The sequence below is a fragment of the Oncorhynchus nerka genome, linkage group LG2 (assembly GCF_034236695.1).
Source record: "Oncorhynchus nerka isolate Pitt River linkage group LG2, Oner_Uvic_2.0, whole genome shotgun sequence".
Taxonomy (NCBI): domain Eukaryota; kingdom Metazoa; phylum Chordata; class Actinopteri; order Salmoniformes; family Salmonidae; genus Oncorhynchus; species Oncorhynchus nerka.
In genome coordinates this window covers 64,295,082-64,319,547 of record NC_088397.1, presented here as the reverse complement: position 1 = coordinate 64,319,547, position 24,466 = coordinate 64,295,082, and the positions used below count along the sequence as shown (strand labels likewise).

Genomic DNA, 24,466 nt, shown 5'->3' with positions numbered 1-24,466 from the left:
AGGGCTCTGTGCAGGCCAGTCAAGTTCTTCCACAACGATCTCGACAAACCATTTCTGTATGGACCTAGACTTTGTGCACAGGGGCATTGTCATGCTGAAACAGGAAAGGGCCTTCCCCAAACTGTTGCCACAAAGTTGGAAGCACAGAATCATCTAGAATGTCATGAAATGCTGTAGCATTAAGATCTCTTTATTGGAACTAAGGAGCCTAGTCCGAACCATGAAAAACAGCCCCAGACCATTATTCCTCACAGAATTTTTACAGTTGGCACTATGCAGTCGGGCACAGATTTGTCCGTAGGATTGCCAGATGGTGAAGCATGATTCATCACTACAGAGAAAGCGTTTCCACTGTTACAGAGTCCAATGGCGGTAAGCTTTACACCACTCCAGCCGACACTTGGAATTGTGCATGGTGATCTTATGGTTGTGTGCGGCTGCTCGGCCATGGAAACCCATTTCATGAAGCTCCCGACGAACAGTTATTGTGCTGACGTTAATCCAGAGGTAGTTTGGAACTCGGTAGTGAGTGTTGCAACCAAGGACAGACAATTTTTACGTGCTACGCGCATTAGCACTTGTCGGTGGTTGTTTGAGCCTGTGTGTCCCACCACTTCCCGGCTGAGCCGTTGTTGGTCATAGGTGTTTCCACTTCACAATAAAAGCACTTCGTTGACCGGGGCAGCTCTAGTAGGGCAGAAATTTGAAGAACTGACTTGTTGGAAAGGTGTCATTCTAAACTCAGCAAAAAAAGTAACATCATCTCACTGTCAACTGCATTTATTTTCAGCAAACTTAACGTGTGTAAATATTTGTATGAACATAATAAGATTCAACAACAGACAAACTGAACAAGTTCCACAGACATGTGACTAACAGAAATTGAATGTGTCCCTGAACAAAAGGAGGGGGGTCAAAATCAAAATGAACAGTATCTGGTGTGGCCACCAGCTGCATTAAGTACTGCAGTGCATCTCCTCCTCATGCACTGCACCAGATTTCCCAGATCTTGCTGTGAGGTAACCCCACTCTTCCACGAAGGCACCTGCATTTCTGGGGGAATTGGCCCTAGCCCTCACCCTCCGATCCAACAGGTCCCAGACGTGGCCATGGCAGAAAACTGACATCCCTGCCTTGCAGGAAATCAGCCATACTGCTCATTCTGTGCGTGGTGGCATTGTCATGCTGGAGGGTCATGTCAGGATGAGCCTGCAGGAAGGGTACCACATGAGGGAAGAGGATGTCTTCCCTGTAACACACAGCGTTGAGATCGCCTGCAATGACAACAAGCTCAGTCTGATGATGCTGTGACACACCACCCTAGACCATGACAGACCTTCCACAACCAAATCGATCCCGCTCCAGAGTACAGGCCTCGGTGTAACGCTCATTCCTTCGACGATAAACGCGAATCCAATCATACCCCCTGGTGAGATAAAAATGCGAGTTGTTAAAGAACACTTTTTGCCAGTCCTGTCCAGCGGCGATGGGTTTGTGCCCATAGGCGACATAGTTGCCTACAAGCCCTCAGTCCAGCCTCTCTCAGCCTGCTGCGGACAGTCTGAGCACTGATGGAGGGATTGTGCGGTCCTGGTGTAGGTCGGGCAGTAGTTGTTGCCATCCTGTACCTGTCCCGCAGGTGTGATGTTCAGATGTTCCGATCCTGTGCAGGTGTTGTTACATGTGGTCTGCCACTGTGAGGACTATCAGCTGTCCATCCCATCTTTCTTTTGGTGTTTTTCAGAGTCAGTAGAAAGGCATCTTTAGTGTACTATGTTTTCATAACTGTGATCTTAATTACCTACCGTCTAAGCTGTTAGTGTCTTAACGACCGTTCCACAGGTGCATGTTCATTAATTGTTTATGGTTAATTGAACAAGCATGGGAAACCGTGTTTAAACCCTTTACAATGAAGATCTGAAGTTATTTGGATTTTTACCAATTATTTTTGTAAGACGGTGCTGAAAAAGGGACATCTCTTTTTCTGAATTTTATGATGGTGCCACGTTGAAAATCACTGAGCTCTTCAGTGAGGCTATTCTACTGCCAATGTTTGGTCTTTGGAGATTGCAATGGCTGTGTGCTCCATTTTATACACCTGTCTGGTACTGCTTGCAGCTGAGCAGTACCAGAGAGAAATTGGAGCGAGAGAGAAGGCAGAGGCTAACATTTTTTAATCCCCTCCTCGCTCCACTCTGTTTTCATCCTCTGGTCAGCGAGGCTGAATTTAAAAGAACATTTGAGGCTCCCCCATCTTGGCGGTGTATAGAAATCTTTACATTTTTAAGCCAATTTCCTGCAATTAAAACACCTTTCTTCATGGAGCTGAGAGAAAATGTTACAGTTTTAAAGCTAACTTCCTGCAATTCAATGCATTGCCATGGCTTAAGCCGCGTTCTTTTGCTCAAACATAAAAACAAAATCAATACTGCTAAATTAATTGTTTATGGAATTTTCAATTCACGCCGACTGTCTAACTTTTATTTGTGATTGAGATTTAACAAAGGTTATGATTTTAAAATACACTGCTCAAAAAAATAAAGGGAACAACACAATGTAACTCCAAGTCAATCACACTTCTGTGAAATCAAACTGTCCACTTAGGAAGCAACACTGATTGACAATAAATGTCACATGCTGTTGTGCAAATGGAATAGACAACAGGTGGAAATTATAGGCAATTAGCAAGACACCCCCAAAAAAGGAGTGGTTCTGCAGGTGGGGACCACAGACTACTTCTCAGTTCCTATGCTTCCTGGCTGATGTTTTGGTCACTTTTGAATGCTGGTGGTGCTTTCACTCTAGTGGTAGCATGAGACGGAGTCTACAACCCACACAAGTGGCTCAGGTAGTGCAGCTCATCCAGATTGGCACATCAATGTGAGCTGTGGCAAGAAGGTTTGCTGTGTCTGTCAGCGTAGTGTCCAGAGCATGCAGGTGCTACCAGGAGACAGGCCAGTACATCAGGAGACGTGGAAGTGGCTGTAGGAGGGCAACAACCCAGCAGCAGGACCGCTACCTCCGCCTTTGTGCAAGGAGGAGCACTGCCAGAGCCCTGCAAAATGACCTCCAGCAGGCCACAAATGTGCATGCGTCTGCTCAAACGGTCAGAAACAGACTCCATGAGGGTGGTATGAGGGCCCGACGTCCACAGGTGGGGGTTGTGCTTACAGCCCAACACCATGCAGGACATTTGGCATTTGCCAGAGAACACCAAGATTGGCAAATTCGCCACTGGTGCCCTGTGCTTTTCACAGATGAAAGCATGTTCACACTGAGCACGTGACAGACGTGACAGAGTCTGGAGACGCCGTGGAGAAAGTTCTGCTGCCTGCAACATCCTCCAGCATGACCGGTTTGGCGGTGGGTCAGTCATGGTGTGGGGTGGCATTTCTTTGGGGGGCCGCACAGCCCTCCATGTGCTCGCCAGAGTTAGCCTGACTGCCATTAGGTACCGAGGTGAGATCCTCAGACCCCTTGTGAGACCATATGCTGGTGCGGTTGGCCCTGGGTTCCTCCAAATGCAAGACAATGCTAGACCTCATGTGGCTGGAGTGCGTCAGCAGTTCCTGCAAGAGGAAGGCATTGATGCTATGGACTGGCCCGCCCGTTCCCCAGACCTGAATCAAATTGAGCGCATCTGGGACATCATGTCTCGCTCCATCCACCAACACCACGTTGCACCACAGACTGTCCAGGAGTTGGCCTCATCAGGAGCATGCCCAGGCGTTGTAGGGAGGTCATACAGGCACGTGGAGGCCACACACACTACCGAGCCTCATTTTGACTTGTTTAAAGGACATTACATCAAAGTTGGATCAGCCTGTAGTGTGGTTTTCCACTTTAATTTTGAGTGACTCCATATCCAGACCTCCATGGGTTGATAAATTTGATTTCCATTGATAATTTGTGTGATTTTGTTGTCAGCACATTCAACTATGTAAAGAAAAAAGTATTTAATAAGAATATTTCATTCATTCAGATCTAGGATGTGTTATTTTAGTGTTCCCTTTATTTTTTGAGCAGTGTATATGTGTCCATGATCTTTTCTACATACTTCATATAGTTTTTTTCCCCAAAAAAGTTACTGTTTGGATTTAGGCATCCTGAAAAACACTTAAGCGGCCTGCCTTAACGATTTCAATGTCAGAAAAATCCCTGATTGAGGAATGGAAAAAGATACAGGTAGGTGGCATGATGAGGTCTAACAAATACAAAAATGTATTTTCCCCAACCGTACGACAGAAGGGAGAATCAGCAGCTGTACGCTTTCATAGTGGAGAAGACCACAGACTAGCCATATTTAGGTGGGAGGAAATGGGTTTCGGGGGGGGGGATCAGTGACATTTGGTGCGGTAGAGCAGGGAGGGGGAACAGACGGGCTGACAGGAGTAGTGCGTGGCTTTTAAGAGTAATGTGTAGCTGTATTCTCTTTTCTCTTTAAACAAATGCAACATTGGCTCAGTTGTGTTGTATTACTTCCAACTGAACACTAACACAGAGTGAGCTAGAGCTAAAGCACACCCACACACAGCTAAGGTCAAGTCCCAGCATCACTGGTCACCCACAGTTCCTGGTCTGTTTTTCTTTCAGTTCCCTAAACATGAATAATATATATACTTCACTGGAATGATCATTTCAAGTAGGCCAATACATGTAAACGTAACAAAAACTCTCACATTATGTCAGCTGCCCACTCAAACTGTATGTCGATTTCTATTACGCCCGCTCTCTGAAGAGCCCAGAAGGCTTCATTTCCTGCTGGACCAGCATTGCATAACGCCCACAAAATGTGTGTGTGTCTGCGTGTTTTTTTGTGAGTGTGCGTATGTGTGTACACATGCATTTGAGTGTAACATTACACCTCCGGCTTGCGTAATATGACAGGCTGCTCCTGGGAGCTAACGCAGGAGAGAGCTCCAAGCTAATGTTTATTCAGGGGCAGAGAAAATTCTCTAATGAGTTCCAAGCTAATTATTACTGTTTTCGGGAAGATTATTTCTATGATATCCATGCAAAATGAAAGAGAGAAACCTACACACTGTTGAAAAAGAGAAAAAAAATTGAAAACTGAGTCAATGCAAAAAATATTAAAAAGGTTAAAAAAAAATATTTATGCACTATGAACTTTGCATTTAATCTTTGCATTTGAAACCGACAATATTTTTGTAATAAGGACTTTTAAAAAGCCTTGACGGCCTCCAATCATTTCTATGATATCCGTGCATAAACAAACCTATAAGCCAAGAGGTTTTAGTAGCTACTAAGGCACTTTTTGTTAAGTCACTGGTGACACAGGATGTGTCACCTGCTTCTTGGCAGAGCCAGTGAGGTTTATAGAGCTGCACAGGGATGTTGCGCAGGTGTTACTAATGTAGCAGATGTTACAGCAAGGCATGAGTTGGAGAACCCAAAAACAATCCTATTAGTTCCTGACCAGTGAGAGGGAGTACCATTTCCAGTTTCTCAGCTTGTCTCCCCCACAGTACATAGGATAGACTCAACCCTCTCAGACAACGGAGTCGTGAATTACTACCCCTAAGATTTATTGCAGGGATCGTGAAGGCTCTCTTAAGAATTGGGATTAATTGCAGTGCATGTAGTTCCCTTTTTGATAGACTTGCAGACATAGTTTGCTTATAGGCAAACCGAACGAGTGTGCTCACATACTCACTTAAAAGACCTTCGCTTGAAAAACAAGAAAATCACGCCCCTTCGACTCCCAAACTTCGGCTGGCCCCGGGGAAAAAATGGAGTGTGCCCGAACAGCCGAAAAAACCCTTACAGAAGGGACAAAATGTCATCATAATATATGCACAAACTCTAACCAACTGTTTCAAGAAGGAAGCAGACTGATTTTCAAAATTCCAAAGGCCAACATCCTCCTTCCTTGATGGTTTGAGAGACAATGAACATTGAGAAAACTCGGTCTTGTCAGCCATCGACAGCCATGGCCCCCTTGTGTGGCTGCAATCCATGCCTGATGGCCAAAGTGGCTGTTGTGCCCTTGGGCTGAATATAGTCATCATAATTCCCTTCTCCCGGCTGCCAATCACCCTGCACCGCTCACTCACATTGCTCTCTCAGATCTCTATTCTTAATAGACAATGCCTGTCACGCAATCGGGTCCTTCTCACAGGCCTCACAGCGCCGAAGTAGGCTACTAGGGAAGAAGGGGAGATGTTAGAAGAACTGTCCACATTTACTTTGTCAGCTAACGAGATGAGTAATGAACAGAAAAAGCACTAGCCTATGTCAATCTACTATCCCCCGTAATACAGAAGTTGACCTATTCGATTTGTCAGCTTGTCGTTCTGCCCGAGAAACAAATATTTCAGACTGTTGTGGGATGATAGATCCCAAATTATTACAACCACTGAACATCAAAAAAAAAATGTAAAGCATTGAGGCGTTTAGCTTAAAATGTTAAACTATTAGGCTATTTCTTCACATTATAAGCACAGCAATGCGCACACGGCAGCAGGCTATAAGCGCAAATGTTCCAAAATGAAATTAGCAGGAAAACACTGTTCTCCAAAGCACACAAAAAATTAGAGCGCTTTCATGACAGATATGAAAATATGCTTTTGAAATTTAGAAAAAGAGGGACGATCTAAAGCAACAACTAGCACGGGTTGTTAACACTTTAGACCCCAATAGAATTCTAGAACACTGCTGTAGATTACTGAGAATTCAAGATAAAGCTCATTTTCTCACACATGACAATTACAAGTTAACTTAGGTTTTAAAGAGCACAAATTTTCTATAATGACACCTCATTCAGGTCAACAGGAATAACACTCCTTTATTCTTCCATTGTGTACACTATCAAAAAACGATTAACACTTAACACATTTTTTACCTCACAATGACAAAGCAAAAACAGATTAAGAAATGTTTGCAAATGTATATGATTTTTTATTATCACATTTACATAAGTATTCAGACCCTTTACTCAGTACTTTGTGGAAGCACCTTTGGCAGTGATTACAGCCTCCAGTCTTCTTAGGTATGATGCTACAAGCTTGGCACACCTGTATTTGGGGAGTATCTCCCATTCTTCTCTGCAGATTCTCTCAAGCTCTGTCAGGTCGGATGGGGAGTGTCGCTGCACAGCTATTTTCAGGTCTCTCCAGAGATGTTCAATCGGGTTCAAGTCCGGGCCACTCAAGGACATTGAGACTTGTCCCGAAACCACTCCTGCGTTGTCTTGGCTATGTGCTTAGGGTCGTTGTCATGTTGGAAGGTGAACCTTCGCCCCAGTCTGATGACATGAGCACTCCAGAGCAGGTTTTCATCAAGGATCTCTCTGTACTTTGCTCTGTTCATCTTTCCCACGACCCTGACTCGTCTCCCAGTCCCTGCCACTGAAAAACGTCCCCAGAGCATGATGCTGCCACCACCATGATTCCCCGAACCGATAGTGCAAGGTTTCCTCCAGACATGATGCTTGGCATTCAGACCAAAGAGTTTAATCTGGTTTTCATCAAACCAGAGAATCTTGTTTCTCATGGTCTGAGAGGCCTTTAGGTACCTTTTGGCAAACCCCAAGAGGGCTGTTATGTGCCTTTTATTGAGGAGTGGCTTATGTCTGGTCACTCTACCATAAAGGCCTGATTGGTGGAGTGCTGCAGAGATGGTTGTCCTTCTGGAAGGTTCTTCCATCTCCACAGAGGAACTCTGGAGCTTGATCACCTCCCTGACCAAGGCCCTTCTCCCCCCAATTGATCAGTTTGGCCGGGCGGCCAGCTCTAGGAAGAGTCTTGCTGGTTCCAAACTTCTTCAATTTAAGAAATGGAGGCCACTGTGTTCTTGGGGACCTTCAATGCTGCAGAAAGGGTCTGAATACTTCTGTAAATAATGAATGTTTTTAAATATATATATATACACACATTTCCAACAATGTGTCATTATGGGGTATTGTGTGTTGTGTGTAGATTGCTGAGGCCATTTTAGAATAAGGCTGTAACAAATGTGGAAAAAGTCAAAGGGTTTAAACACTTTCCAAAGGCAACGTATAAAACACATACAGTGGGGCAAAAAAGTATTTAGTCAGCCACCAATTGTGCAAGTTCTCCCACTTAAAAAGATGAGAGAGGCCTGTAATTTTCATCATAGGTACACTTCAATTATGACAGACAAAATGAGAAGAAAAAAAATCCAGAAAATCATATTGTAGGATTTTTAATGAATTTATTTGCAAATTATGGTGGAAAATAAGTATTTGGTCAATAACAAAAGTTTCTCTCAATACTTTGTTATATACCCTTTGTTGGCAATGACAGAGGTCAAACGTTTTCTGTAAGTCTTCACAAGGTTTTCACACACTGTTGCTGGTATTTTGGCCCATTCCCCCATGCAGATCTCTAGAGCAGTGATGTTCTGGGGCTGTTGCATGGTCAACACGGACTTTCAACTCCCTCCAAAGATTTTCTATGGGGTTGAGATCTGGAGACTGGCTAGGCCACTCCAGGACCTTGAAATGCTTCTTACGAAGCCACTCCTTCGTTGCCCGGGCGGTGTGTTTGGGATCATTGTCATGCTGAAAGACCCAGCCACGATTCATCTTCAATGCCCTTGCTGATGGAAGAAGGTTTTCAATCAAAAATCTCACGATACATGGCCCCATTCATTCTTTCCTTTACACGGATCAGTCGTCCTGGTCCCTTTTCAGAAAAACAGCCCCAAAGCATGATGATGTTTCCACCCCCATGCTTCACAGTAGGTATGGTGTTCTTTGGATGCAACTCAGCATTCTTTGTCCTCCAAACACGACAAGTTGAGTTTTTACCAAAAAGTAAAGGACCGTGTGAAGATTCTGGAGGAAACTGGTACAAAAGTATCTATATCCACAGTAAAACGAGTCCGATATCGAGTCTGCTCAGCAAGAAAGAAGCCACTTCTCCAAAACCTCCATAAAAAAGCCAGACTACTTTTTGGAAAAATGTTCTCTGGTCTGATGAAACAAAAATAGAACTGTTTGCCCATAATGACCATCCCTATGTTGGGAGGAAAAAGGGGGAGGCTTGCAAGCCAAAAAACACCATCCCAAACGTGAAGCACCCCCACAACAGCATCATGTTGTGGGGGTGCTTTGCTGCAGGAGGGACTGGTCCACTTCACAAAATAGATGGTATCATGAGAAACGAAAATTGTGGATATATTGAAGCAACATCTCAAGACATCAGTCAGGAAGTTAAAGCTTGGTCGCAAATGGGTCCTCCAAATGGACTATGACCCCAAGCATAAAATCAAATTTTATTTGTCACATACACATAGTCAGCAGATGTTAATGCGAGTGTAGCAAAATTCAAAAGGCACTCCCACATCTTAGCAATCTTTTTTGCATGGCAACAGTTGAACAAGATGAAGGAAAAAGGAAACCGCACACTGCTCTTGATATTATCACTGATATTTAATAAGCTTACGTATCGGCCTCACTGCCTTCGTCAGAGCTTTTGTGAATTTAAAAACAAATGTGCACCCTTATGTTGACCTAGCCCCACCCACATCCGTTCCACACATCAAAAGGGGTTGGACGCAAAGGAAAAACAAGTGCTGCCAAATACAGTATAACAATATACATTTCATAAATATTACAAAAGTGTATAAAAACAGAGTAATCTTAAATAGGCACATAATTCATGTTCAAATTCACAACATAACATAAATAAGCATTTCATCAACCTCTTGAAACTAGGGGGCACTATTTTCATTTTTGGAAAAATAACGTTCCCAAAGTAATCCGCCTATTTCTCAGGACCAGATGCTTGAATGTGCATATAATTGACAGCTTATGATAGAAAACACTCTAAAAAGTTTCTAAAACTGTCAAAATATTGTCTGCGAGTATAACAGAACTGATATTGCAGGCGAAACCCTGAGGAAAATCCAATCAGGAAGTGCCTCTTATTTTGAAACCGTTCTGTTTCTATGCACCCCTGTTGGCCATTGAAAGGGATATCAACCAGATTCCTTTTTCTACGTATTCCCTGTGTGTCTACGCCTTTATGTTGAAGAATGAGCGTAAACGACTACATTGCGTAAGTGGCCAGCTGAGGGCTCTCAGAGTGATTCTTGCGTAAAAGACAGAGGTAGTCATTTTTCCTCTCTCTCCTACTGAAAAGCCAATTGTCCCAGTTGATATATTATCTAATAGATATTTGAAAAACACCTTGAGGATTGAGTATTAAAAAAGTTTGCCATGTTTGTCGATATTATGGATATAATTTGGATTTTTTTTCCCGCCGTTGTCGTGACCGCTATTTCCGGTGGATTTCTCAACATAACAATCAAACGGAGGTATTTTGGGTATAAAAATAATCTTTATGGAACAAAAGGAACATTTGCTGTCGAACTGGGAGTCTCGTCAGTGAAAACATCCGAAGATCATCAAAGGTAAATGGTTAATTTGATTGCTTTTCTGATTTTCGTGACCAAGCTTCCTGCTGCTAGCTGGACATAATGCTATGCTAGGCTATCGATAAACTTACACAAACGCTTGTCTTGCTTTGGCTGTAAAGCATAATTTCAAAATCTGAGATGACAGGGTGATTAACAAAAGGCTAAGCTGTGTTTCACTATATTTCACTTGTGATTTCATGAATATTAATATTTTCTAGTAATATTTTTTGACTGTTATGCTAATTAGTGTAGTTGATGACAATTCTCCCGGATCCGGGATGGGTAGTTCCAGGAGGTTAAGTCCTTTAGGAAATCATGTCTGGAGGGTGAAAATCCCAAAACATTCTCTTTTACTCAAGAGTTTTATTAATATCACCTCCCCTGTCTGATATCTTAACTTTCTCCGTGCCACAAAATCTTTTTAAAAAGTTAGAAATGTCATACTTTAGGTCATTAAAATGTACTGCGACTGGATAATCCCTGTCGTTTCTTTCTTTTATGTTCACTAATTATCTGTTTGAGAGAGCGGGAGGTTTTACTGACAGAGCCCACATGGACATTTAATAATGTAAATAACATGGGTAGTGGAACACGTAATAATGTAATTGATTTGGAACCGTTTTCCTGTGTGTGGGTGGCAGAAATATTCACACTTCATCATATTGTTGCACTGTGCACATCCTCTGCATTTATAGCTACCATTTGGCAGAGGGCGTAAAAGAGCCCGATTGATTTTCTTTTGCGGCTGGAAGATGGCATGAACCAATTTATCGCGTAAATTGCGACCTCTCCTATACACAATAAGTGGTGGATTTTTAAATTCAGCCGGCAAAGCTGGGTCCGATGATAAAATATGCCAGTGTTTGACGACACCTCCCACTTTTCGCGATTTTAAAGTATATGTGGTTGTGAACATTACGGAGTGTTCTTTAGCTTTAGCGGGTCTTTTTTGTAACAGTTAATCTCGTGTTTTTCCCCAAAGCCAAATTAAGAGCTTCATCAACACAATGTATTCATAAAGTGGCTAGAGATGAGTCAGTATGTTGGCAGCAGCCTCTCAATGTTAGTTATGGCTGTTTAACAGTCTGTTGGCCTTGAGATAGAAGCTGTTTTTCAGTCTCTCGGTCCCCGCTTTGATGCACCTGTACAAGAGGTCGACCGATTAATTAGGGCCGATTTCAAGTTTTCATAACAATCGGAAGTCAGTGTTTTTTTACACTTATTTAGATAGGCAAGTCAGTTAAGAACACATTCTTATTTTCAATAACGACCTAGGAGCGGTGGGTTAACTGCCTTGTTCAGGGGCAGAACAACAGATTTTCACCTTGTCAGCTCGGGGATTCAATCTTGCAACCTTACAGTTAACTAGTCCAACGCGCTAACCACCTGCCTCTCATTGCACTCCACGAGGAGCCTGCCTGTTACGTGAATGCAGTGGAAGCCAAGGTAAGTTGCTAGCTAGCATTAAACTTATAACAAACAATCAATCATAATCACTAGTTAACTACACATGGTTGATGATATTACTAGTTTATCTAGCGTGTCCTGCGTTGCATATAATCGATGTGGTGCGTATCGTTGCTCCAATGTATACCTAACCATAAACATCAATGCCTTTCTTAAAATCAATACACAGAAGTATATATTTTTAAACCTGAATATTTAGCTAAAAGAAATCCAGGTAGCAGGCAATATTAACCAGGTGAAATTGTGTCACTTCCGTTGCGTTCATTACACGCAGAGTCAGTGTATATTCAACCGTTTGGGCCACCTAATTTGCCAGAATTAATTAATTAATTATGACATAACATTGAAGGTTGGGAAATGTAACAGGAATATTTAGACTTATGGATGCCACCCGTTAGATAAAATACGGAACGGTTCCATATTTCAGTGAAAGAATAAACGTCTTGTTTTCGAGATTATAGTTTCCGGATTCGACCATATTAATGACCTAAGGCTCGTATTTCTGTGTGTTATTATGTTATAATTAAGTCTATGATTTGATGGAGCAGTCTGACTGAGCGGTGGTCGGCAGCACTTTCGTGCGTTTTGCCAGCAGCTCTTCGTAAGCACAGCGCTGTTTATGACTTCAAGCCTATCAACTCCCGAGATTAGGCTGGTGTAACCGATGTGAAATGGCTAGCTAGTTAGCGGGGTGCGCGCTAATAGCGGTTCAAACGTCACTCGCTCTGAGACTTGGAGTAGTTGTTCCCCTTGCTCTGCATGGGTAACGCTGCTTCGAGGGTGGCTGTTGTCGATGTGTTCCTGGTTCGAGCCCAAGGAGCGAGGAGAGGGACGGAAGCTATACTGTTACACTGACAATACTAAAGTGCCTATAAAAACATCCAATAGTCTAAGGTTAATGAAATACAAATGGTATAGAGAAATAGTCATATAATAACTACAACCTAAAACTTCTTACCTGGGAATATTGAAGACTCATGTTAAAAGGAACCACCAGCTTTCATATGTTCTCATGTCATGAGCAAGGAACTTAAACGTTAGCTTTCTTACATGGCACATTTTGCACTTTCACGTTCTTCTCCAACACTTTGTTTTTGCATTATTTCAACCAAATTGAACATGTTTCATTATTTATTTGAGACTAAATGGATTTTATTGATGTATTATATTAAGTTAAAACAAGTGTTAATTCAGTATTGTTGTAATTGTCATTATTACAAACCCTTTTTTAAATTTTTTAAATGGCCGATTAATTGGTATTAGCTTTTTTTGGTCCTACAATAATCGGTATCGGCTTTGAAAAATCATAAATCGGTCGACATCTACTAACTACCAATTGAATATCACAAAATTGTGGAGAAAAAGGGGTAAAAAGTACCCCAAAAAACAACTAAATACAATTACATTGAATATAAATGTGATATAAATGTACATCATTTTCAAAACCATATAATAAAATGTACATTTAGATCTTGCATAATGAAATGTATTACTGATTTTAGAACATATTGATGTTTCAAATGACAACATTAAGTTCAACAGTAATGGTGTCTTGCAATGCTCCTGGGTAGGGTCAAATTGTCTTAAATAGGCCAACTTTGATTCATTATTTCTCAATATGCTTTAAAATATAAATGTCAAATATATGTCAATACGCATTCCTCCAAAGGACCATTTTATTAATTACATTGTGACAATCCCAAAAAAAGTCACGTTCCTTTTTTGCTCTACTTTCTTGATGAATCGCCCCCAGACTGCTAATAAGCACTGCCTTCTCAATGGGATCCTGAAGTTGAATTAAGTGTGCAGATGTGTTTGTTTGTGTTTAGTTTCCTCACTTTAAATGCATACTAGGCCTAACTGTAGCTGACAACCTGTGACCAACAAATCTAATGAATCTAACACGGTGCCCTACTCTGGGTATATGGGGGTGGATGATGTACTGCACCAACAGCGTTCACATACAATAAATAGTAAATGCATTGAAAATGAATGGTTGGACTTCAGAAGCTGCTAACGAAGTGAACATGTGTGAATTACGTTAGGCTTAGAAGGGACATCCTGAAATGGGACATGATGTGATGACCACCCAGACAATAAAAGAAACCAAATCAACTCATAAGTAGCAAGTTGTTCACTAGCTAGCTACGTAATGAATGTGTCTTACCTTTTTAACGGGTTTGTGAATAGGGACCGCACTGAACGCAGCAGACGACACTGACAGTTCACCCATGGTAATTTCGCTGTTCTTGCTCACGGTCATGGCTGAGTATTTTTCAGCCACATTCTCGCTCTCCTTTACTTCTTTGCTGGCTTGTTTCAGCTCCAACTTTCCGTCCCCCGGAATGTCCGACATTTCGATAAATAATTAAAACGTACAACAAATTAGTTAGCCCGTGGTATAGCTAACGTTAGTTAAGTTAGCTACAGGATTCGAGTTTCTCCCCACTGTTCGGTATATTGCGGAAGAGGGATTGTTTTGTGCAGCTGAAGACTGCAATTCACACGATTTAGAAACAATTAATTAACAGCCGTTTGGTGTATCAGTTGGTAATTCTATATTTACAAACTACAGTGTAGTAATTGCTGTCATAAAACGGTTCGTTGCCTGCGCAGTTCCTTGGCGTGCAGCAAGTTGTGAACGGCCTGTTTTGCCTAGCTGTCACCTGAAATTGTGGGCGGGGGATGCGAGCCTCCTCTGCCTTCGTTTGCTCAAGCATCTCGTTGTTGAGGTTGCTCTAAAAACATTGATTGAGAATCAGCTTCCCAGCCTACTCCCCAGTGGCGGATTTAGGTATAGGCGACATGGGCATTTGGTCAAATCATGCAGTGTACATACAGTATGTGTACAGTACAGTTCTGGCAATATTAATTCCAAAACAAAATATGTTGGAAGTTGGAAAATGTATTCATTGTATTTTCAGAGGCATTCTAAACACATACAGAACATTTGATAATGTTTCCTTTTATTTATGCAATAAATAAATTGCTAAAACGCTTTTAAAAAGTATCTACACTCTTACAAGACTGTTACAATACAATATAAAAAACTGATGCAGGTAATTAGGCATTTGATTATTGCTCCTTTCAAATAGAATAACCAGGAAATCATTTTTTTAAAGTCTGAAAGCCTTAAAATAAGTGATGATAGTTACATATTATCATGAACCAGAGGACACAACTTATCTGTACAAAAGAAAAAGTATTTCATATTTCTGAAGAGCATCAGGAAAGGAAGAGGGCTATCATAACAACCACTTTGGACTTGTGGCCTATAGGATGGTGTGTTTATTGATCAAGTTCTTGTGGCACATCCAGAGATAAAAGTAACTGACATGAAACAAGTCAAGGTTGCTTTGGAAGAAACTTTCTTGTAGAACTTGTGCTGTTTCTTAAAAGACATTCCCTCCTGAAGGCCCAATTGTTCTCCAGTGTTACCATGGTTACAGTATATCTGTATGTGCAGTATCTCTGTGTGCTAGCAATCTCTTCACCCAGTCTGTCCTGCTCTCTACCAGACAGGGGACTTGGGCAGCTTGGGACTGGTTGGAAAGCACTGGTTGATTGATGTTTGGGACATCTGATCTCAACTCCTCCGCAACCATTCTCACAGAGACAAACACATGAGCACACACACACCTCACAGGTCTTCTAGAGGTTATGACACACAGATCACCTGCCCGACTGCCTCTTCTCTAGCATGTGGTTGGGCCGCCTGTACCTGGAGGAAGAGGAGCGGTTGGTCAGCCTGCGTAATGACCATGCCACAACAACATGAATCTCTCCCAGGTATACGCAGCTAAAGTGTGAAAGTATAAGTCTGGGGGTTAGATTTCAATCAGACTATACCTTAATCTAAATGCTCACTAATGTTTTTGTTAGGATTTGGTCTGGGAGGTGATACTATGTTATTGGTCAAAATGCATTTTTCCATCATACCAAAAGGAGCTACACAGCTGAATGTATTAGATAGGAATTCATTTATGTGCCGTTCCAAGAAACTGGTAAATATTTTATTGATAATTGTTTTGAATAGTATTTTTAGTTTAGTGGACAGATTTTTCATCATGTAAAAAAAAAATTAGAAAAGCTTGAAAGCCAAGTCTTTATTCATATTAAAAACAATACCAACAGAAAGAGACATGTTTATTTGTATACACACACGTCACAAATGTGAATGATGGGCAATGAGACAGGTGGCAGTCGCAGAAAAATGTCAGCAATCATAAAAACTAATAGAAAACAGAAATCATACACAAACATTATACACAGAAAACACACACAGCCTCATTCTTAATCTGTTACATGTGGTTCACCATTACCAACTTCTCAATAAACCTTGCGTGGGCATAAATAAAACTGCTGCAAATTCAGGCTTAATGTGTGTATAATTACTGTATGTTCAGCATTGGTGTTTATTGCTCGTTCTCCAAGGATGGTTGGATGTATAGCACCATGTTTAATATTTAAAATTAGGATAAATCAACCTACATTGAGGGGTGGGTCTGACCCAAGACATTCATAATATGAAACAGCATTGACAAAGGTTAGGAAAGTAAACATTTGTTTTATAGTGATCTTGTGTTAAATTCATACAGTACCTTTACACCACTCCCATCCTAGCCCTGCAGCTGTTAAATGAACACAGGTGTTAGCAGAGATGTTTACACTACAACATGGTACAAGTTTAACAAGGAAACACAACAGCAAGGAAGCAACATTAACATTCCAACATTCTTCAGCTTGCAACAAGAGCTCAAACGAAGCCAAGACACATTTCAAACGACATTGGAGAACATTTTACTGAGTCAGTATCAAAGGAGGTTGGTGGCACATTAAATGGGGCGGATGGGCTCGTGATAATGACCGGAGCAGAATAATTGGAATGGTAACAAATACATCAAAACACATGGTTTCCAGGTGTTTGATGCCATTCCATCTGCTCCGTTTCTGTTCTGGACATTATTATGAGGTGTTCTCCCCTCAGCAGCCTCCTGTGGTCAGTATGTACAGCTCTATGTGAAAGAACGAGCTTTTGAACTCAGTGTGGTTTGCCAGAGACATGGTTAGGGATCAAGTGGCTAGAATACATCAAAAGAACAACAGAAGGTACACAAAAAAATATGCCCGCATCTAAAAGCACCCCCGTCTATATACTCAAAAAACAAGCAAGTACAAAAAAACATAATTTGTAAAAAACTATACTATTCTTTGATACAAAACTACAAGGTAACCAATATAATAAAAACATACAAAGATAGCAATGATGACCATTTTAAGAGTGCAAGGGAAATGAGTGGCTGCGGTGGACATGTGACAGAGTGAGGGGTGGAAATGGCTGCTACTTGTTGGTTAGCTGAGGGAGGCAACAGAAGTAGGTTGCCAATTAGAGTTGAGTTCAACACCTCCAAACACGTCCTCTTGTTTGAGGGCACCCTGAGCCCTCCTCACCTGCATGGCCAGAGCCATCTCCTCCCTCTCCTTCGGCGAGAAAAAGCGTCCGCCATCACCCCTCTTCCTCGCCATGGCGTGCTTGTGACGAGACTCGTGCAGGTATTTCTGAGGGACAAGTAAAACCACATCCTTTACTGCCCACACAATTTCCTCATCCTAAAACTGTCATCCTGGAATATTCCCTCTCAAACTCACATTAAATCTTATAGACAAATATTGTGTCTAAAAACACTCCCAGCAGTTCTCTGTCTTCATAAAAACAACAACCACACATATATACATCTGCTCATGTCACAGACACTCACCCTCCTCTCCTTGGGGATCTTTCCCTCTGCCTCCAGCTTGGCGCGGGCCTGCCGTCTCTTCAGGATGCGGTGGTACTGCTTAGCGTTGACATACAGAGGCTCCTCCTCCAGCATCTCCGCCCCCGGCAGGGGGATACGCTGCATGGTGGGAACACTGCCACCGCCACCCGGAACCATCTAACACATACACACACTGGTCAAACTGATGCATAGCATACACACATGCCAACAAGTCTGTATTAATGTCATTAAGGACCTTACCATGACCATGCCACCTGCGTTGACCATGTTGCCAGGCAGTGTGACGGTCACTGTACCCTGACTACTGTTTGTTGTGTTGGTGCTGTTGCCTGCCTGAACGATCTGAGCACCAGCCAGACTAGAGGCAGGGATGGTAATCATACCTGGGGGAACCGCAAAAGGGTTAAGTTAATATCAGCTATCATTCATTAGTGATCCAGAAGTGTGGAGTGTGAACCACTTTGCATACAGCCACTGATTCAGTTCTAAATCAGCTGATAATCAAAAGAAGGGGACAATAGCCAGCACACTAAGCATCCATCAACACACAGTAGGGATCCCAGCTATGAGTGTGAACGTGTTACCTTGCTGTAGAATGGACCCATCAGCATTGACTGGCTGGTACACAATGGTCTGGCCGTCTGCAGTCTGAGCCACTTGCTGCCCCGGCTGTAATGTAATCTGCTGCTGGCCCTGAGAAACAAACATCAACAATCATTACCACCCAGTTATACACCACACAATGTGGTGGGTTTCTATGGTGTCCATAATATGTTTTATGCATTACAGCTATTTACATAAAAATGTGGGCCTCTTCTGAACAATGGAAACTATGAGTATGTGTTCTATTACAGACCAAAATATTGTATAAAGAGTGTGTGAGTGTCTATACCTGGTTTTGTCCTGCGGTCACAGCAGTTTGGGGCTGCTGAATGATGAACTGCTGGGTCTGGCCTTGCTGACCCTGTACCTGTAGAGTCTGTCCCCCCTGGAGCTGGATCTGACCTGGCTGCACCAGCTGGATCTACAGCAGAGAGCAGGACAATCTTAATCAGCCAGTCTGCTTTATCATATCTCGTTCACTAATATCTTGTTAGAGAGACATGTTTGCTAGGTTTCAGATAGGTGTGGTGTACAGTTGTACAACAGTTCAGTCACCTGTTGGAGCCCCTGAGCTCCAGACATGGGCACCTGCATGATGGTCTGCCCCTGCCCTCCCTGCCCCCCCATGACCATAATGGGCTGGCCCGACGAGGTGATGAGCTGACCACCGCTGACCTGCACCATCAGAGGCTGCCCCTGCACCTAGGAGAGAGAGGGGAAGGAAGGAGTGAAAGAGAAAAAAGGTGGGAGATTGTAAAAGAGACATGGAAAGGAAAGGAGAGAGGTTAATTCAAGATATCTCTAATGGAACTGCAACCATGCATAACAACCATTCTACATCACAGCAGAGCTTCCATGCAGCACATGTTGACCACAGACAGACAAAACAGAACAAAACAGGCCAGAGGGCAGCAAACAGATAAACATGGTGCTGTGATAGTCAATGCACCTTTTCTTTGAGTTAGTTTGATCTCCACAAGATGCTGAATGAGCGCACACGAAAACACAAATGACAAGAAGGGAATCATAATAGGGTCCGAGTGTACTGTAATTTCAGTGTATGCTATATTCACCGGGATATTTACTTGAGATTTGAAAAGGCAATGTAGGAGTCTGGTCAATCTTAAACTCAGCAAGGAGAGCATTTTATGCCACTCAGAATATTGTTGTAGGTTACAAAATACACATATATCTATAGATTCATGACTTGATTGTGGTATAACTGTACCACCTGTTGGACAATGTGAGAATAACACAATTGACAATCTCAGACTGAAGAAAATACAGATAGCAAGATTGATATTGGAGAGGGACATGCATGTAGTTCTTCAGCCTGGCTGACAGCAACTCATGGCAACACTACGATCACAGGCGGCTGTAGTGTCAGAAATGTTGACATGCATCTGTACACAACAGTGTAGCAGTGAGGCCCAGAGGATATGATGAGGCGACATGTAGGGAGCAGTGTTACGCGGTTTATTCACCCACACTCGCTCGCATTTGGCGAATAACCAATTCGCCCAACTATATGTGATAAGGTGAAAATCTGCAGTTCGCACCAGACCTTAACTCACGAATAAAAAAAATGCTCTGTAGGCTACAGTCAGAAACTGCAGAACTATTTTTTTGATGGGGGTTCAGGATTTTTTGTTGTTGCCTGATTTAGATATATTTCTGATTTTAATTTCTGACATTTTGGTAGGCTATTTGTTAGTCATCTTGTTTATAATTATAATGCAGCTTTTCTTCTGTCATTATGAGTTGCCCTAGAAGACCCTTGCTCACCAGAATACTGTCATAAATCGATAGAATGTATGCTTCAATCGGTAAAGTTCTCTGTCATATCTGCTTCTTTCGTGGAGCAAAGACGGACCGGAGAGAAAATGATTTTTTATTTTTTTTTCAACTGAAAAGATTTTCTGTACAAAATGTCCAAATGACACCAGTTTGACCTGTTGTAAGGAAATATATTTCAGTTTGGCTTGGATGCATATTTTATGTGGTTGAAATAATATCAGCTTTTATGATGCTGATAAAGATAGCACTCCACAGACAGTATCTAACTGCACAATCGCATTCTCTCAAGATGCTGAAAGAATTAAATAATATTTCGCCACTCATGTTCCCATGTCGAAATGTAGCCTACATTTGGTGTATAATTTTACTGCAAGAAATACTTAATTATGCTAGAGTTAATAGTAAGGCTGTGAGAAGTTATAGACCTACAGTCAGTATCCAGATTTCAGTTTTCATTTAACCCATCCGAACAGTAGGCTACAGTTTCATTGATATGCCATAGGCCTATTTGAAGTTCTGTCTTGTGACTGTCGAATTTGTATATCCTATCATCAAACATAACATAGATGGCACTGCTATCATCCTTTTTTACCACTTCACCAAATCTTTCCCAAACATTACTTTTCTGTCCCTCCCTTCTCTTTATTTTAAAGTCACCATTTTGCAGCTTTTATCTAATTGAATTAAACTCAGTGTCATTTATGCCTTTGTGGATTGTTGTTAACTTTTTCTGCCCTTTCCCAAAAGCATTTGGCAACTGGCCTATAGGCTATTTGGCTCGCTTACAGTTACGCTTTAGGGCCTAGGCATACACACTAATAACAGATAACCTAAAATAATGAATGAAAAACCTCAATGTAGCCTATACATAATACATTGCACAATAATTATACATTTAAGGTGTTTTCTCTTTATTCAACCTGACCCTAAACCCACTCATCTTGCGGATATAACCGCGGGGACTGTGGATTATGACTCAAAGCATTGCCAGCAGGGAGACAAACTGGGTAAATGGGGTAGAGACATGGTAGGACCTCGGCGGTCCCAACACTAATAGGAGTGTCTGAACATGTTGGCCTCAGCCGGTGGCTGCCTGGGGCCTAGCTTGCAACTGAACCGCAGTCACTGTGCCAGAGATCGGTGTTCTCCGTATGGTTTTCAGCAGTTAGCTTCGCCCACGGTTGTCTGCGTGTGAACAACAATTCCGACACCGTTTAAAAATGTCAATAATCATAGCTTGGGAAACGGTTTTCGAAACATTATGATGTGCCCATTATCTTTCATATCAGCAATAAATATTCTTTCAAATAAAAAATATATACTTACTGTAACAGTTTTACACAGATTCATATGCTGTGTGTGCCTCAAATTGACGAACCGCTTACACACAGGTGTTCGGAGCACGCTCGATAGCTAATACGAACAGGTCTCCTGTCTTCTGTCTGTATTCCGTAAACAAGAGCTGTAACATGTAGATATGGCCACGTGGGAACACTAAACCTATAAAAGGTGTGTACTAATTTAACAATTTTTTTCTTCTTGCTGATATGGAAGAAACGTTCCTTATGTTTCCAAAACCATACTGCAAGCGATGCGTTTTAACATTCAGAACGAGCGTCGTCGGGGCTCTTAACAAAACTCCCCTGGCCAGAAGATTACAATCTTCAATAAATCAAATGAAATGTTATTTGTCACATACACATGGTTAGCAGATGTTAATGCGAGTGTAGCGAAATGCTTGTGCTTCTAGTTCCGACAATGCAGTAGTAACCAACGAGTAATTTAACCTAACAATTCCACAACTGCTACCTTATACACACACAAGTGTAAAGGGATAAAGAATATGTACATAAAGGTATATGAATGAATGATGGTACAGAACGGCATAGGCAAGATTTAGTAGATGGTATCGAGTACAGTATATACATATGAGATGAGTATGTAAACATTAAGTGGCATTGTTTAAAGTGGCTAGTGATACATTTTTTTTTACATCAATTTCCATTATTAAAGTGGCTGGAGTTGAGTCAGTATGTTGGCAGCAGCCACTCAATGTTAGTGGTGGCTGTTTAACAGTCTGATGGCCTTGAGATAGAAGCTGTTTTTCAGTCTCTCGGTCCCTGCTTTGATGCACCTGTACTGACCTCGCCTTCTGGATGATAGTGGGGTGAACAGGCAGTGGCTCGGGTGGTTCTTGCCCTTGATGATCTTTATGGCCTTCCTGTGACATCGGGTGGTGTGGGTGTCCTGGAGGGCAGGTAGTTTGCCCCCCGGTGATGCGTTGTGCAGACCTCACTACCCTCTGGAGAGCCTTCCGGTTGTGGGTGGAGCAGTTGCCGTACCAGGCGTTGATAGGATGCCCGACAGGATGCTCTCGATTGTGCATCTGTAAAAGTTTGTGAGTGCTTTTGGTGACAAGCAGAATTTCTTCAGCCTCGCTGCTGCGCCTTCTTCACAACGCTGTCTGTGTGGGTGGACCAATTCAGTTTGTCCGTGATGTGTACGCCGAGGAACTTAAAACTTACTACCCTCTCCACTACTGTCCCGTCGATGTGGATAGGGGGGTGCTCCCTCTGCTGTTTCTTGAAGTCCACAATCATCTCCTTTATTTTGTTGACGTTGATACAATAGGCGCTAAAGGTAGTTAGCTTCTATGAATGGGTTAACACACAGCTACTGTGGCCAATGCCCAGGAACTTTCACCACACAATGAGTAAAGCCACAACCTAGCCCAAACTCATGGCATTAACATTCTTCCGTAGGTACATTTCTCCTAACCCCCTTCCAATACACAAACACACCATACATAACAGATATGAACAAACTCTTCCTTCTTACCTGTTGTTGGATCTGCCCAGCGGCAGTCTGAACCACTATCTGTTCCCCAGTAGATGTGGTGGCGGTAGTGTACTGCTCCATGGTCAATGAACTCTGAATGTCCTCAATTCAGTCTACTGCTACAGATGTGAGGGGCACATAACTGCATGAGATGACTATCCTCGATTAGATAGTAAGATACATTCTTACTTAAGAAGGTGAAATGATGAGGCATTTCAGCAACAGGTTAACACATTTACAGTATGGTGGTGGAACAAATGTAACAGGACGTCATATCTTATCAAATTATTATAATTTGTAAGGGTATATTCGCTAAGGCTCATAATCATAGTGCCAATAAATACTACAATCACATGTAAGTACCATGATGAATATGACTGCCTTCAAAAATGACTCTCTTGGACTCATTTTCAATTGTCAAAAAATCTGTCCTCTCCTTCCCTTGATCTGGAAATACTTGTTGACAGGAAAAACATCTCATCATTAGGCAGGCTTTCACCTGGTCAGCTCTTTCAGATCAGTGCAGATAAGTTGGACAGAGCCCAGGGACATGGTTTGTTTGGTGGTCAAGAAATAGGCTACTCTTCTTGCTACTTTAAGACAAATTACGAAAATATATGCCAAATCACAATATTGTCCTAGACAACTGGTATGTCAACTTTGATCACAGGCTAGTGTAGTGACTGACGGTTTTAGTAAAATTTTTCAACTGAGTATGCAGCAGCCCAATAGTCAGTAGACCAGTTAAGTAACGTTAGCTAGCTCACGAGTCACGCACCTCCTCGAATATTGTTTTATCTTTTCATGTGGCATTCTAGCTAGCTATATTATGAGACATTGGTCATTGTTGTCTCTCACCCAACCAGGCATTTGTCACTGTGCCACCACACATAACTAGTTAACGTTAGTTATCTTACAGAGCTAGCTAGCCAGGCAGCTAACAATGAGCCATGGTGGTTAGTGAGTTAAGGTTTAGTTATATTTTAGCTAAGTAGCTAGCTTTTAATTCTTGCATTTAACTAGTGGAGTTAGTATTTTGGTTGGTCAATGACACACCAATCCCCTGCTACCGGATCACATTCCTCCTCAGCCGTGCAACCTCTCACCGTTTGTCCGCCGCCCGGTTTCTCTGATTGGCTCCAATACCCACACACAAAATCCAATCACGGCGCTCTCGACATGTAGACAAAATGGCACTTGTATGAAAAACTACCACCAACAACAAGCGTCTTCTTCTCCAACCCACGATATATGCACATGCGCGTTGTGTAGTATAAAGCGAGAGGGAGGTGAAGCTGAAAGTTTTGGCCAAGGTTTCGGGAACTGATGGCTTTATGGAGTAGCCTACAGCACCACAGTTGTCGCATCCGGACACTGGTGATTTTTCATAAGGGAGGGACAACTGTACATTTTTAGTGATGGGATGTTTGATATTGAAGCTCCGATGCAATATTCAAAGCACGTATGTAACATTATCACGTGTTCAATGACGTCCGAAGAACACGTTTCTAAACCCGGAGGCGCAACATCGCCATGAATCATTATAATAAGATATTTTCAGAGTGAATATAATTGCA

At 42.1% G+C, this 24,466-nt stretch overlaps 2 protein-coding genes across 8 annotated transcripts in view; both read right to left on the bottom strand.

Annotated features, from left to right (window-relative positions):
* Nucleotides 1-14,582, bottom strand: part of LOC115139547 (S-adenosylhomocysteine hydrolase-like protein 1) — a 65,111-nt gene extending 50,529 nt beyond the window's left edge. The window contains exon 1 of one of the 2 annotated variants that reach the window (XM_029677069.2): nucleotides 14,039-14,582. In XM_029677069.2, the coding sequence (XP_029532929.1) occupies nucleotides 14,039-14,227 (189 nt within the window). In that variant the 5' untranslated portion in view covers nucleotides 14,228-14,582. The remainder of the gene's footprint in view (nucleotides 1-14,038) is intronic. The other variant, XM_029677059.2, reaches the window with a different exon arrangement.
* A 176-nt stretch (nucleotides 14,583-14,758) lies between these two features.
* LOC115139518 (nuclear transcription factor Y subunit alpha-like) lies at nucleotides 14,759-24,243 on the bottom strand. Of its 6 annotated transcripts, XM_029677046.2 has the most exons (10): nucleotides 23,996-24,243; nucleotides 22,890-23,008; nucleotides 18,810-18,956; nucleotides 18,544-18,675; nucleotides 18,236-18,344; nucleotides 17,892-18,034; nucleotides 17,631-17,807; nucleotides 17,323-17,430; nucleotides 16,473-16,502; nucleotides 14,759-15,592 (listed from the first exon to the last, which is right to left on the bottom strand). In XM_029677046.2, the coding sequence occupies exons 2-9, from the start codon at nucleotides 22,968-22,970 to the stop codon at nucleotides 16,491-16,493; spliced, it is 909 nt and encodes a 302-aa protein (XP_029532906.1). In that variant the 5' UTR covers nucleotides 22,971-23,008; nucleotides 23,996-24,243; the 3' UTR covers nucleotides 14,759-15,592; nucleotides 16,473-16,490. The 6 variants fall into 6 exon arrangements, 5 of the variants coding, with proteins under 5 accessions (XP_029532906.1, XP_029532897.1, XP_029532884.1 ...); XR_003865119.2 differs by having other exon boundaries at nucleotides 16,473-17,430; nucleotides 23,996-24,242; XM_029677037.2 differs by lacking the exon at nucleotides 14,759-15,592 and having other exon boundaries at nucleotides 15,963-16,502.
* Between the last annotated feature and the right edge of the window lie 223 nt (nucleotides 24,244-24,466).